A 15,763-nucleotide genomic window follows, 5' to 3' on the forward strand; every position below is an offset into this window, starting at 1 on the left:
GGCCTCTAGAAGAGTCTTCATGAAGGGAATACCTCAGAGGTAAAGATTTCTTGAGGACTGTAAGAAAAATCTGTGAGTCCACAAGTGGAGGAACAGGAACAACCATGAAAAGTACGACCAGCTGAGAACCCACCCAGAGGAAGGGGTGAGGAATGAGAGGTTTGCCCCTAACCCATATATTACCCTTCTATAAACTGCTGGGATGCTTTTTCACTGTACTTGGAAACACTACCATTTTCTGTGAATGAGCCGTTGGGTTCCAAGGCATTCCCCTGCAAAACTGCAGCTGCCACAGGCGTGGTCACTACACACTGGGGGCACTGGTAAGGGCTCCAGATGAGGGGGAGATGAGCACAAGTCCTCCTTTCTTTCTGGGAAAGAGGTAGACCAGACTGCTTTCTTCTTCACACTGCACTGTATCAGCTATAATAAGAAAATGGACTGGGTAGAAGTAGAGAGGTGGGTGATCTGGGAAAATGAGGAGCCCCAGGAGGTGGGGCAGGCTGGGAGGAAGGCCCCTTGTCAGGAGAGGAGGCCAACAAAACTCAAGGGAATGTACTTGGACCCCAAGGGCATTAGGGGATGGAAAGTGCTGCAAAACTTGAAGACCTTTGTTCTTAGGAAAAGAGGTGGAAACTTCCGCTTTCCTTTCTCCACCCTGTCCACGCTACCCTGTTTCCAAGACCCAAAACTCAGGCAGGTACCTTGAGCATTGTAAGTCAACTACATCAGGGGTTAGCCTCCCTCAGAAGGCTTGGCCTGGCACTCAATCACCAACCTCCCACTTGCTGTGCGCAAGTGTTTCAAAGTCTGCCTGTAAACCAGTTGTGTGGAACATGATAAAGAACTTCCTCATAAGATTACTTACTTGTCAGCAATTCTTTATGTGTATTCTTAGTTTTAGAATGTAAGCAATGTGCTTTGAATCTCCAAAGTATTTTCTATGGCATACAGGAAAAAAAAATGAACTTTTTATAAGGAAAAAGAAATGCCCAACATGTGTGTCATCAAAAGGAAACTTCTGTATTGTACATTCATAGCAATACTTCCCACTGGCATTTATAATGACACTTAAGCACTAAAAATAAATGTTTGTTTTCAGACACAGAGCAAATCCAACAATCTATCACTTCAACAAACCATTCCATTATTAGGGAATGGCTACAAATATTCTCTATGTGTACTTTATATCATTCTGGAAGTACAATCAAGAGGCAATGCTTTATTTAAGGCTACATATTAAGGCTACCTTGGTTATCTGAAATATGAAATATGTATAAGCAACAAAGATACTTTTGTTAAAGGGAGTATAAATTAAACACTATTTCCGTTTTAGGAAAAGAAATGCTATTACAAGCCAACTAGACATTCAAAATGATATCTTAAAATGTACTGCTATTCCTGTATTGCTCAAACTACCCATTTCAGAACACCAAGAGATTCTTACTTTATTTTTTTTTATCTTTTAAGCAAGGCTACATCAGAATAAAGACTTTTGAAATTAAACTTTCTTTTGTGTTAAAAGAGAAATTTATTACAATAAAGTAAGTGCAAGTGTTATTAAAAACGCTGGCTAAAATTATAAAGTGTCTATATAATTTTTCTAATTATAAATATTGGAAATAACGTCAACAATTCTATATGCACAAAGAACTTTGAAAACATAAAATCAGGTGATGGGTATTGAAGAGGGCATCTTTTGGGATGAGGACTGGGTTTTGTATGGAAACCAATTTGACAATAAATTTCATATATTAAAAAAAAAAAAACATAAAATTATGCACAAGGCCACAATATAACTGCACATTATCCTTTTAGGTTTCACTTTTATCTTCTCCTAGTCCCAGATCATTCCAGAATACGAAAAGATATGCTAATTCCTCAGATTCCAAACTTCAAAATTTTAGTGTTTTCAATGCGTGTCAGTTATCACACATTAATAATCCTTTAAAATCATTGTATTCTCATCAAGTGGTTCTAGTTCCCATATTTTTCTTTACAGATCTTGGACCAAAAGTTGAGCTAGAAAAACTGACTACAGGATCTAGCGTGGCACGTACTCACAATGATTCACTTAAAAGTGGCAGAGGGGTTTTATACATATATATAAAAAGATCTACAAGGCATGAAAGACAGTAAGTAGCGTCTCTGGGCACCCTCTGTTTGCTTACTTGGCTCCTGTTCCTGTAGGAAGGAAAAGTCAGAGCCGTGAGGAAGTAAAGGCAAATCAGAACTGCTGGGAGTGTGTTGGTTTGGAGGGGGGGTGGAGGTGGAACGCAGTACAGAGAAGGAGCTGGGGAGAAGTGTGTGATTATAAAGGGAAGTTAGAAAGTATTACCTATCTGCTCTTGCCCCCCTGCTAAAGCAGGGACTGGTTCCAGCCTGGCCTCCTTCCGTACAGCCCAGTTACTCTGTTACTTTGCAGTTATTCTGTTTCCCCAGCTCTATGAAAAGAGCTATTGCCTTTCAGACAGTGAAGACATAACTGTTCCCTACTGAGAACAATTCCACAAATGTGAGGAACAATACAGGTTTGGACATTTCACAAATACCAGAGAGACTCTGAAGTAGGCCTCAACATGAAGGCAGGTGAAACAATTTTTACAAACGAGCAGCTAATACCCAGAGAGGTTAAGAGGTTCGGCCAAAGGGAAGACAAGGACACTAGAGGTGATACTTATTCCCCTGTGACAGCACTTGTCAAACTTTAATGTGCATGTAATTCACCTGGGAGCTCATCTAAAATGCACTGGATCTGTTGGGGGGTGGGAGGGACCTCTGATTCTGTATGAACTGGCTCCTAAGAGATGCCAGGTGCTCTATGGACCACACTTCGAGAGGCAAGGGTCTACAACACAAAGAGGGAGCCGCTCTGTCTCTCTGGGCCACAAGTATATCTTGGAAGTCCTGAGTAGAACAGACTTGCTCCAGTGCTGTCTGCTTACCCACACTCATCCCCAGGCAAAATATGTAAATGCATCACACAAGTGAACGGCTGTGTACAAGACTGTGTTAATATATCTTCTGAGAGCACCATGACTATATGAAGAGCCAAACAAATAAAAGAATTCAACTTGAGTACATGGAGAAGTCTATTAGCTGGAAACAAAACTGAGCTTTCTCTCCTGTAGTCCTTCTTACAGTGAACATGATATAAAGGTATAAAAAAATAGCATAGGAAATTTCATAGTAAAAGGCCACATGTGCACACAAATACATATAGCATGACTTCTAAGAAATAAAATGCAATTTATCAGAATAAAGTGCTACCACTGCTCCCAGCTAAAATCATCTCCTCTTCCAAACACAAGGAAAAAACCTTGAATTGTCAGGAAAATGACTGCATTGCCTGCCAGCACAAGGCCACAGGCTCCCCATTTGATCTGAAACACAAGGAAAGAGGATTAAATCTTTACTTTCTTCATATCATACTCTTTGAAAATCTGTTATTTTCTGCATTAGAATCATCCAATGAAATTACATAAAACTGCTAAAAGGCTTAATAACCTAACAGGCAGGAGACAGTGAACTATTCAGTAATTAGCCTAATTACTTCATGATGCTTGATAATTAAGTCTGTATCATCCTTATCATTTTCCCCATTAGACATATTTCTCAACATGTTTTCAGTAGACAATGATTGCCTTAAGTAAAATAAAAGCACCCAGAATATAAAGGGTCTAATTATAATACCAGGTACTAAAAGATCTATACCCATTGCCTCCTTTCAGGAAAACAGGAGTTGCAGAGAATTATGGATTGGTCTGTTTCTTTTCTAGGCAAGAACAGACTTTAAATAATAATCTGCATACAAATGAAAACAGCTTCCCAGCGTGGCAGATGGTTCTACAGAGGCGCAGTAGGGGATGAGAGTACCCTCTAGTGGGCATTTTGTTTTAATTTAAGCAATAGAAAGAAAACATCAATGAAAGTTTCTTCATAAAACAGAAATCCTTACAGCCAAACTTAAATATTAGTCTACAGCGCAAGGAGAGTAAGGTCTTGAAGATTTTGCATTCAAAAAGCTCCAATGCTTCTCATCTAAATAGAGTTCAAACTGGCATAGCATTCAAGAGCCTGCGCAAGTGGGCTTCCCCAACCTTTCTAGCCTCCTTCTCAATCACGTCCTTTTGACTCCGCCATATTGAACTGCTATTTATTCCACATATTGCATTTTCACACTTGGGTGCCATTCCATAGAACAGCCTTCCCTACTTGAATCAAAACCTTATTTAGCCTTTGAGGCCTACATCAAATGCCAGTTGGAATTTCTCTCTTCCTGGTGCTCCTATGGTGGTGTGATCATGTTTCAATTATCACACATAATACATTCATAGTGTACTTACCCATCAGGCTAGTTTCTGTGCCTCTGGGACACAGACAATGTCTGGCTCTTATTCCTGGTATCTTACAAATAGCAGATGTCCCCAAGATCCAATGCCCCAAATAAGAGTTTCATGAAATTGAAACAGTATGTAGTTAGGGGGAATAAAAGCAAGTAGCATGAAAAGCAGTGAACGTTAAAAAAGAAAGAAGTGAATAAATTATACCCACAATGTGTGTTTCGGAGACAAAAAGAAAACAATTATACTGGATATGAAGATGGCATCTTATTCACTGTATCTTCTTGTAACCATGTAGGTGTCCCTTAAAATATGCCTATAGTATTGAGTTGGAAACTGTGTTCACGATCCTATATGCAGAAGAATTTGATGTGATGTTCATTTTGGAACCAGAAAAGCATTGCTATTACATTCTCTGTGGATCGCCCTAAGAGGCAAGGATTTGATAAGCACAATTCCAGAAAACAGTTTAAAGAGCAAGAAATCACACGCCCCGGCTAAACGTTGTGAGAGAGACAAAGAAAGCATTCTGAAAACATAGCCAAGGCACTGATAGGGAGATCTAAAATGGAAAAGAGAAACTACAAACACATCTGGATTTGAGAATTAAGCCTAAGCAATGGCAGTGAAACTGATGTTCTGAAGTAAACTCAGCAACAACCGAGCAAAACAATAGAAAACAAAACTTACCACAGACACACGGGCAAGAATAACAGGAAATCCAAAGGCAGAAACAACAATTCCAGTAGTGAAAAAATATGCCAGCTCCCGACAGGCACTACTTGTGGCATCAGAGTCATACGTTGCTCTTTTGGCAATGAAATGGGGGATGGGAGAGATGGCGTGAAATATCAGGACAAACAAGGGCCAGTAAACGCTGTCGGATGGACCCAGAAGAAACCCAAAAAGAAAAGTTACGGTTACATTGTAAAGACATGCTGCCATTTCAAAGTTAGAATTATCCTCAGCGTCTAGGTCAAACAATTATTAATTTAATGGTCAATGCTCGTACATGAGATGATTTATACCAGGAACAGGTAAGGTGCAATGATTAAAAATTACTAGTCCAGGGATGCCTGGGTGGCTCAGTCAGTTAAGCATCCGACTCGCGGTTTCGGCTCAGGTCATGGTCTCACAGTTTCATGGGTTCAGGCCCCTACATCAGGCTCTGTGCTGGTAGCGTGAACCCTGCTTGGAATTCTCTCCCTCTCTCCCTCTCTCCCTGCCCCTCCCCTGCCCGTGCTGTGTCTGTTTTTCTCAAAATAAATAAATTTTTAAAAAATTTTTAAAAATTACTAGTCCATTAGTATGTCGATACCTTACCCTGTGTTAAAAAAAAAAAAACAACTACACAATGTGTAATCAAGAATCTTTATTGTTTTCTGTTATTCCTGAGCTGTAATTTCTTGAAGGCAGAATCTTCAGTCAGTCACATTTGCTTTCCCTATAGAACGCAACACAGTGCACCCACTTAGCACCCACTAACTCAACAGAGATCTTCTGAGTGTATACACGTTGGAAACCCTTCAGTGGCTTAGTAAAACCCAGATTCCTTTCCCTGGCCTACAAAGCCTTCCATGATCTGGCCAACTTCTCCCATTTGCATTATGCCATCTTCTCTTTATATACTCAGTCAGTAGCCACGCCAGCCTTTTTTCTGTTCCTGAAACACTCTGAGCTCATCCCCATCTTAGGGCCTCTGCACTAGCAAAACCCTCTGCCTGGAATGCTCTCCTCCCTGTCTTCTCGTTGGCTGGCTCCTTCTTGTGCAATCTAAGCTGAGAGGCCTCCTAAAAGTGGCTTTCCCTGATCATTCAATTTTATTTATTTTTTATTGGAGTATAGTTGATGCTTTAGTTTTTGGGGTACGACACAGTGATGCCGACAACTCTATGCAATATGCAATATTCACAAGTGTAGCTGCCATCTGTCCCCATACATTGCTATTATGATACCACTAACTATATTCCCTATGCTGTGCCTTTTAGCCCTGTGACTTAGTCATTCCATGACTGGAAGCCTGCATCTCCCACTGCCCTCACATTCTGCTCAACCCCAATTTGTTCTCTTCAATAAATGGTAGTAGGAAAACTGAATAGCTACATGCAAAAGAACGAAGCTGGACCACTTTCTTACAACGTACACAAAAATAAACTCAAAATGGATTAAAGACCTAAATGTGAGACCTGAAATCATAAAACTCCTGGAAGAAAACACAGGCAGTAATCTCTTTAACATCAGCCTTAGAAACATTTTCCTAGATATGTCTCCTCAGGCAAGGGAAACAAAAGCAAAATCAAACTACTGGGAATACATTAAAATAAAAAGCTTTTGCACAGTGAAGGAAACCATCAATAAAATGAAAAGGCAACCTACTGAATGGGAGAAGAGATTTACAAATGATACATCCAAAAAGGGGCTAATATCCAAAATATAGAAAGAACCTTCACAACTCAACACCAAAAAACACCTACATAATCCAATTAAAAATGGGCAGAGGACCTGAATAGAATTTTTCCAAAGAAGATATACAGATGACCAACAGACACATGAAAAGATGCTCAACGTCACTCATCATCAGGGAAATGCAAATCAAAACTACACCTGTCAGATGGCTAGCATCAAAAAGACAACATGGGGGCGAGGCGCCTGGGTGGCTCAGTCGTTTGGGTGTCCGACTTCAGCTCAGGTCATGATCTCACGGTTCGTGGGTTCAAGCCCCACATCGGGCTCTGTGCTGGTATCTCAGAGCCTGGAGCCTGCTTTGGATTCTGTGTCTCCTTCTCTCTCTGCCCCTCCTCCACTTATTCTCTCTCTCTCTCAAAAATAAACATTAAAAAAAAAAAAAAAGACAACATGGGGGCACCTGGGTAGCTCTGTCAGTTAAGCATCTAACTTTTGACTTCGGCTCAAGTCATGATATCACAGTTCATGAGTTTGAGCCCCATGCTGGGCTCTACACTGACAGTGCAGAGCATGCTTGGGATTCTCTCTCTCCCTCCCTCTGCCCCTCCCCTGCTCATTCTTTTCCTCTCTCTCTCTCTCTCAAAAATAAATAAATAAACTTAAAAAAAAAAAAAGACAAGATATAACAAGTGTTGGCAAGGATGTGGAGAAAAAGGAACCTTTATTCACTGTTGGTGGGAACGTAAATTGGTGCAACCACTGTGGAAAATAGTATGGAGGTTCCTCACAAAATGAGAGTTACCATATGATCCAGGAATTCCTCTACTGCATATTTACCCAAAGAAAACAAAAAAGCACTATTTCAAAAAGATATATGCACATCTATGTTCACTACAGCATTATTTACAATAGCCAAAATATGGAAGTAACCCAAGAGTCCATCAACAGATGAATGGATAAGGAAGATATACATGGAATACAGAATATTACTCAGTCATAAAAAAGAACAAGATCTTGAGACAACATGGATGGACATAGAGGATATTATGTTAAGTGAAATAAGACTGACCATCCATTTTAAATACTTCAAGTTACCCTTGAGCACATCACCCTCTTGACTTTTTGCCAGCATTTATCCCTATTTGATATTTCCTTGTTTATGAGAACAAGAATCTAATTTGTCTCAATCAATCACCATTTATCCCCAGGGCCGAGATGAGGTATTCCATTACCACTTACTGAATGAACAAAATGAATTTTAAGTATGGAAATCACAAAACTAAATATGCTTACCAGTACAAACTTTAGATATACTCTAATCTTTATTATAAGACATAATAATACCATAATGCAAAAAAGTTTTCTTCCCAAATTTTAATGTTTTGTATTTATTAAAAATTGTCATCTGCTTTTCAATTACATTTGCTCTATAAATACTTCAAAAATATTTTTCTCCATCAGTCAGATGTTTATTATGCTTCATTCCTTGAGAGAAAAAAAAAAGGAAAGTCTCTATTCACTTTAAAATATCCACATCACAGTAATACACGGAGGGCCACCCTGACAGTCAGCACCTCTAAGCAGAAGTTGTGACAAAGCTAGACTGTAATGAAAGCTTACTTCAGCCACAGATCTAGGAGTACGGGATGGCAACCAAAAAGCAAGAAGGGGAAATGCCCTTCATCAAGAGGACTCAAGATGTACACACTGAATTCTAACTCCTAATTCTAAACTATAGGGATTATAGTGGGTTTCAAGAATCACCAAATAATATTGTTGAAGGGGCTGTTAGAGATTATCTAGTTCAAAGCCTTTATTTTACCAGTGAGGAAACACAGATACAGAGACAAGAAGAGGTCTGGAAGAGACCCAGCTATGACCTGACATGCCCACAGCCAGGAGCTCTTAATTATTAACTTCCTAGAATATAGTGAGAGTTTTCTGTACAACAATCTAAGGCACTGTGTTCCCATTCATAGTAAGCGATCAATATTCAACTATGAGAACTATTAATGTAGAAGCAACCTTGTTTACATACAAAATTTGAGTACTAAATATACACTATTCAGAAAACGTGTAGGCCAGAGATTGGCAAACTTTTTCTGCAAAGGCCAAATAGTAAATATTTTAGACTTTGCAAGTCACAGGGTCTCTGCCTCAAGTACACAACTCTGCCCCTGTGGTGCAGAAGTGGCCAGAGATGGTACATAAATGAGTGTGGCTGTATTCTGATAAAACATTTAATTTCAAAAACAGGCATCAGGCCATGTTTGGCCTGTGGGCCAGTTTGCTGACTCCTGATGTACAGGATAATCCTGGGTCACCATCATTAAATATAAAATTAATTTCTTTGTAGTACCAGTAAATGACTCGTTTTTTTTAAAACCTTATAGAGATCTTAGAGAATTAGAACACCTGGATTTAGAGTTGGTTGTAGAATAATGGTCAAGAGAGTGAGAACATGAGTCCAATCTCTGCCACTTAATGCTGTGCAACTTGGGTTAAGTCTTTGACCACACTGGGCTTTTGTTTCCCAGCTAGAAATGAGGATAATACCTTATATCCTTAAAAACCAGACTCTGGTAACAGCTACAAACACTCTGGACAAATAGAAGTTATTGCTTACAACCGGCTCCCTCTTGTGTTTAGACAATCTCTGGCCAGGACTGGGGTGAGAGATCTGAACTCATCAAATGTCCCAACAACTAGCTCCAGCTGGTTTAAGTTAGTCCCAGCATCTCCTGTGCAGTTAGATGCTCAACCAATCACCTGGGAGGCATCCCAGAACCCTCTCCCCCTGCTGAACCCTAACATCAGTTAACAAAACCTGTTAGTTCTGCCACCTAGATCTCTCTCTTTCCTTTCATTTCATTCCTACTGCCACAGCCCGACATTTTGCTTGCTTTATGACAGTAGTGCCCTACTGCGTGTCCTGAGGGCAGTCTCAGCACCTTGCTATCCACTCTTACATTTTGGCCAGACTGACTTTTTTCAAACAGAAACCTCCTAACCCTCCAAACCTATTCTCAGGATATTTTTCCAGCTCCTATGGCTTGAAGTGTAAAATCTGACCTCTTTTACATGACATACAGTGCCCTAAAGACTGATTGACTCTACATCCTTGACCAACCCTTCTATTGCTCATCCCAGCTACACTCTATGCTCTACCATAATGAACCACATGTGGTTTCCTGGAGAGTCTCTATGACTTAATGTCTGTGGGCCTGAGCATATGACTTTCCTACTGCCTGAAGTCCTCCTTCCCCAGTTTCCGGCATGGCCTGCTTCCTTATTTTCTTTGTATTTCTGCTCACAAGTCACCCTCTCAGAGAGGCCTTCCCTGACCACCCTCTCCCCAGTCTCTGTGCCCTTTATCATTTATTCTTCATAACATTTCTACCTCTGATAGAATGGACATTTTTAAATCTGTTTAGTGTCCATCTCCCCCATTGCAACACAGACTCTAAGAGAGTAGGACCTTTGTTCTTATTTCTTAATCTCCAGTTCCCATAACAGTGGCTGGCATGTGGTAAGCACTCAACCAAGAGTTGTTGAATAAACACATTTTCGTGAATGTTCCCACTGCCTGGAATGCCCTCCCCTAACTCATCAGCCCCACAAACTCTTATATAGACACAAAGTCTCAGCTTAAAGACAACCGCTTCTCTGCAGCCCTGCCTGACTCTCCCAGAGAAACTCAGATACACCTTCTCAAAGCTCTCCGTGTACTGTGCACATGTCTCCACTACAGCTGTCATCTTCTGGACTAGACCGACGCCTGTCTGCCTCTCAGGCACAACTCAAATTGCAAGCTCCTTGAGGACAGGACTGTATCTTTTCCTTTTTATATCCCCAGCGGGTCCAGAGTAGGTGTTCAAGAAATGCTTACTAAATGAATACATCAAGTCTAAAAAGAGCTTTTCTCTGCACAAATATAACTGACCCACGAATGGACCTGGACTTCACTAACTCATTGGTTAGAGCCCGGCGCTAAATTCACTAAACTTGCTAACACTCACAGGAACAGTGACAAACGCACAAAAACAAGAATAGTTCTTTTTGAAATGAACACTTACCCATAATCTTCTAAGGCACATCCCAGCATAAGAAAAGTCAGCCCAATAGCCCCACTGAAGGATAATGCCACAAGAGCTGTGAAAAATAAAACCAAGAGTTAAAAGGTCCCAATCAGTGGTTGCCAGGACCTGAGGGAAGAGGGGAGGAATGGGAGTGCCTACTAATGGGTATGGAGTTTCTTCTGGGGCATGGGGCGGGGGGGGGGGGGGGGGGTTGTGTGTGAAATGTTCTGGAATTAAATGGTAGCGACGGTTGCACAAACTTGTGAATAAACTAAAAACCACAGAATGTTCCACTTTTAAAAGGTTAATTTTATGGTATGTGAGTTATATCTTAAACAAAAACATTCACTTAAAGAAGTAAAAGGTTCCCAATTTACGCAAATGTAGTGATTTATTTCATTAGTTGACATCACATTTGACTAGCAAATGACTGCCTGTGTCCACCACTTTAAAATCACTAGGTGAGAAAGGTCTCAAGCATTTTCCAACCCCTATCTAATATATAAATTCCCTCTATTTGTCACAAGAGGCCAACCAGCTTGTCTGCACAACTCCAGTGAAGAGAACTCACTACTGCCTGAGGCATATCATTTCCTTCTGATAGTATCTAAATGCTGAAAATCCTTTCTTCAAATTATATCCAAAACTGCCTCACTGTAATATATATATGCCCTTTGATCATTCTGTCTCTCCCAACCCCAGTACTTCAAGTATTTGAAGACTACTTTCATATTTTCATAGAAAATGACTCCCAAGTAGTATCCACCAAATAAAATATTTATTCCCTACATCTGTTCAACACTAATCGCTGAGGGGGGTAGGAAAGTTATTTGTCCTTGTCATGCTGCTAAGTGGGAGACAGAGTATCAAGGCTGTTAAAAAAAAAATCCTGAGCTCTGAGTCACCAACACGGGTTCAAATCTCAACATTGCCACCAACTGGCTGTGTGACCTTGGAGAGAAACTGAACCTCTTTCAATCAAATTTCTCACCTATAAAATGGGAATAATGGTGCCACCTTATCAAGCAGCTTATGAGAAGTAAAGGAGATAATCCATGTGAAGTGTTTGGCAAAAGAAGGTGTTCCATAAATAAATGCTGACTGATGAAGGTACTTGCTCATTTTAGCAATATTCTTTGCTAAAGGTATAAATTCAAAGCATCAGACACAATTTACCCAAATTTTCTTCTGAAAAAAATCCCTAATACTCACAATTAGTCATTCACTAAATTAATTAACATTTTGATTGCTTCCTTTTACATTAAGAGATTTAGGGAGACTGTTTTATAGGAAGATGCGAAGGTGCTTTTTAAAAACATCTGGAAGTATACAGACGTTAGGGCACAAGACTGCCAATTTTAATTTTTGTACTCTTCCATGTCGTACATGTCACTTTTTAAAGAAAAATGTACAAAAGGAACTTTTCGCATATTGTTTCATTACAGATGGTCTTTTCTTGGTTGGCACTATCCCTTCCCTGTGCCCGACCTTTTGTATCACTCCCTTCTTCAAAGCTAGGAACCAGAGACCTCTTCTTTCCGGTCTGTGACACCCATCTCTCAAGGTTCACAAATATCTCCAGTTGATTGATTCTTTTTTCTTTTTGGGGGGAATCAACATCCTCTGCCATATTTTAAAGTTGGAGCTAACAAGGAATCCAACTTCATTTCTTTAGACTGTCCTTCTGCTGAGACATTGCGTTTGACCCAAAGTTCCCTAGTATGACGAGGGCCCAGCCACATCTGATGCTGCAGCCCAGAACAGGTCCTGGGACCTAGGCCTGCACCTCCAACTCCAGTCTGGACTTCTCTGCCCAGGTAGCCAACAAGGACCTCAAAGTCGACATGTATAAAACCCAAACATCCCACCCTCTCCTTCCAAACACATTCTTCCCTTTAAGTTCTATCCTGAAAGACCAACCAACACTATCATCACCTTCTGTCTTACAGAAGATCACCAAGTTAAGGTGACTCAACCTCCCAGGTGTCACTCAAAACCACCTCTATACACTGAATGAGCGTGTTCCCTCCCCAAATTCATGTTAAATCCTCCTGCCAATGTGATGGTACTTAAAGCTTTTGGGAGGTGATTAGGTCATGAAGGTGGGACCCTCATGGATGGGATTAGTGCCTTCATAAATGATACTCCAGAGCTCCCTTGCCCTGTCTGCCATGTGAGGACACAGTGAGATGTCTATGAACCAGGAAGCAGACATTCACCAGACCCTGCATCTGTTGGCACCTTGATCTTGGACTTCTCAGTCTCCAGAATTGAGAAACAAATGTTTGCTCTGTAAGCCATCCAGTTTCCAGTATTTTTGTTAGAGCGGCCCTAAAGGACTAAGATACCCACCCTCTTCTCTTGAACCCTCTACTACTGCCCTGGTGCATGCCCTCACCATCTCATGCCTGCCTCCAACCTTGATTCTTCCAATCCATCTTCCACACAGCAGACAGCGATCTCTCAAATACACAACGCTGGTGTCACCCCTTCACAGCCACTTTCACAGCCTACGAGTTGATCTGGCACAATTCTCCCCACTTGGAAAAACTGTCCTTGCTCCCTCCTTAGCCAGGTGACACCTTACTGATTTTTTTAGATTTAGATTTAGATTAGATTTAGATTTAGATTTAGATTTAGATTTAGATTTAGATTTAGATTTAGATTTAGATTCAATTCAAGAACTGCCTTTTTCTCCCCAGAGCAGGGTTAAGTTATCCCATCTGTGTTAGTTTCCTGGGGCTGCCATTAACAACGTACTACAAACTGGACCGTTAGAACCACAGAAGTTTATTTTCTCACACTTCTGGGGGCTTGACATCTCTAATCAAGGTATTGGCAGGACCATGCTTCCTCTGAAGGCTCTAAGGAAGAATCTTTCCTTGCTTTTTCCTAACTCGTGGTGGTTGCTGGCAATCTTTGATGTTTCCTGGCTTCTAGCTGCATCAGTCCAATTTTTGCCTCTGTCTCCACACAGTGTTCTCCCTGTGATTCCATGTGTAAATTCTGACCCCCCCCCTTTTTTATAAAGACCCTAGTCATTGGATTAGGGCACACTCTAATCCAGTATCATCATCAAGTTAATGATAACATCTGCCAAGACTCTATTCCCAAATAAGGTCACATTCACAGATACTGGAGAGTTAGAAATTTGAACATACCTTTTGAGGGATACAATTTAATCCATAACACCATCTTTGTGCTCCTCCTGTTATCTAAGGACACCTTGGACACTTCAACAGTAATATTATCATTTCCAGTTTTGTCACCCAAAAATAACTTTTATCTTTTTATCCCAAGTCACAGGCATACAATGGTCCCTCAATCTGTAAGATAGTTCACCCCTTAGTGAACTATCTGTAGCTTCCTTCCCTTAGTCCTTTTCCATTTCATGGTCTTCCTTTTCACTACATCACAATTTCTAACACATTCACACATAAACAGTATCATTACTTGATAGTTTCTGGGCATGACTAAGCACAGCGCAGTCCAGTACTGGGATACTATCGGTCACCCCTTTTCTGCATTGTCTTCAAATGGACACGTTACACACTGGACACTGTCCAAGTAAATCACATTTACTAAACTGATGGTGAATATAAAAGTCAGCCAGAAAAAATGATACAATGTGTCTGCTAATAGCTCACATACTCAGATAAATTTCAGAGTGCACACACATGCATGCAAATATATCCTATACATGTTTATAACAGATGTTGATTAACTAGGAAGATCTTTGGTTACCAATTCCAAAGATGGAAGTTAACTCCAACATAGAAACAAGTTACACTACTCTATTCAAACATCAGAAATCGAATGGTTTCCTACCAAAATAACAGGAAGCCTTCCAATAGCCTCTCCTACCGCTGCCATCCCCCACTTCTCTAAAGTCATACAGATAAGGGAAGCGGCGTTCTTGGTACCTCCTTTTTCAACTGCCCCTGTAGTTGAACACTCTCTGTACAAACACTGCTTTCTTGTCTGTCCATAGATGAATAAACACTAAAGAAAGCAGCGATAACATTCCACCCAATCTATTCTCCACAATTATGAGAAATACAGCATTTCCGTGGGCTTTCTGTTGCCTGCAGTCAACTCTGCCCAACTAGGAAAACTCATCAGTACCGAAAGAATTAAGAACCCCTGGGCCGAGAAGACTGGAGACAATGGCTGCTCTAGAAGAAACTGGAAACTGCGGAGCGGCAGGAAGAGGGAGGAGAGGCGTCAGGGTGGACATGTCGGGAAATGGAAACCCAGTCCGTTTAAAACTGAGCAGAGATGGGGGCGGGGGGGTACGCTCCGAAGTACTGAGGAGCCTAGAGGTGATGCTCCTGGTCTACCCGGGTCTCCAAGAAGGGCACCGCTCCTGGCTCGCCTGGAAGGTCCCGGAGAGACCGGCAGGAGCGTGCAGACCAGTGAGGTTCCACCCGCATCCCGCGGGGCGAAGGAAGAGGGTGAGCGCCTCCTCCGCCCCCGGAGAGAAGGGGAGAGCGGCAGGCTTGGGGGAGGCCGTTCCCCGCCCCACGCTGAGAGCGCAGCTCCAGGCTTAGCCCGGGACGGCGGCGACACCCCACCGCAGGACCAGCTACCTTTAACGCCCGCCATGTCTCCCGAGCTGGGGCCGCGGCTGCTTCCGGCTTCCTGCCACGGCCCGCCGGCCGCCCAGACCCGGCCCGGGGTCGCACCACGGGCCCCGGGCCCGCCCCTCCACGCAGAACCCCGCCCCTCCACGCAGAACCCCGCCCCTGCCGTTTCCGATCCTTCCCGCCCCGCCACACAGAGCACGCCCCTGCGGGTTCCAGCTCCTCCAGCCCCACCCCCATAGCCCCGCCCCTGCTGGTCTCGTCTCCGCCTGCCACGCGATGTAGAGCCCCGCCCCCTGCTCGTCCAAGACCCAATTGGCAGAGCCCCGCCCCTGCCTGTCCCGTCTCGGCC

The 15,763-nt window shown here is 42.0% G+C and overlaps 1 protein-coding gene across 1 annotated transcript; it reads right to left on the bottom strand.

Annotated features, from left to right (window-relative positions):
* Nucleotides 1–1,805: 1,805 nt before the first annotated feature.
* On the bottom strand, nt 1,806–15,520 carry LEPROT (leptin receptor overlapping transcript). The gene is made up of 4 exons (XM_047083274.1): nt 15,418–15,520; nt 10,826–10,901; nt 5,034–5,220; nt 1,806–3,383 (listed from the first exon to the last, which is right to left on the bottom strand). The coding sequence occupies exons 1-4, from the start codon at nt 15,431–15,433 to the stop codon at nt 3,267–3,269; spliced, it is 396 nt and encodes a 131-aa protein (XP_046939230.1). The 5' UTR covers nt 15,434–15,520; the 3' UTR covers nt 1,806–3,266.
* Nucleotides 15,521–15,763: the final 243 nt, after the last annotated feature.

The sequence above is a fragment of the Lynx rufus genome, unplaced genomic scaffold (genome assembly GCF_022079265.1).
Source record: "Lynx rufus isolate CCGP_SWC_20201006 ecotype Redwood Valley unplaced genomic scaffold, mLynRuf1.p SCAF_2, whole genome shotgun sequence".
NCBI lineage: Eukaryota > Metazoa > Chordata > Mammalia > Carnivora > Felidae > Lynx > Lynx rufus.

What these genes read in the sequence shown, in the direction of transcription:
- LEPROT (XM_047083274.1), bottom strand. An exon ending in TGTGCCTTAGAAGATTATGG is followed by an intron (nt 5,221 to 10,825) that starts GTAAGTGTTCAT and finishes TCCATCCGACAG; the next exon opens with CGTTTACTGGCCCTTGTTTG. An exon ending in TTCTTGCCCGTGTGTCTGTG is followed by an intron (nt 3,384 to 5,033) that starts GTAAGTTTTGTT and finishes CTTGTGTTTCAG; the next exon opens with ATCAAATGGGGAGCCTGTGG.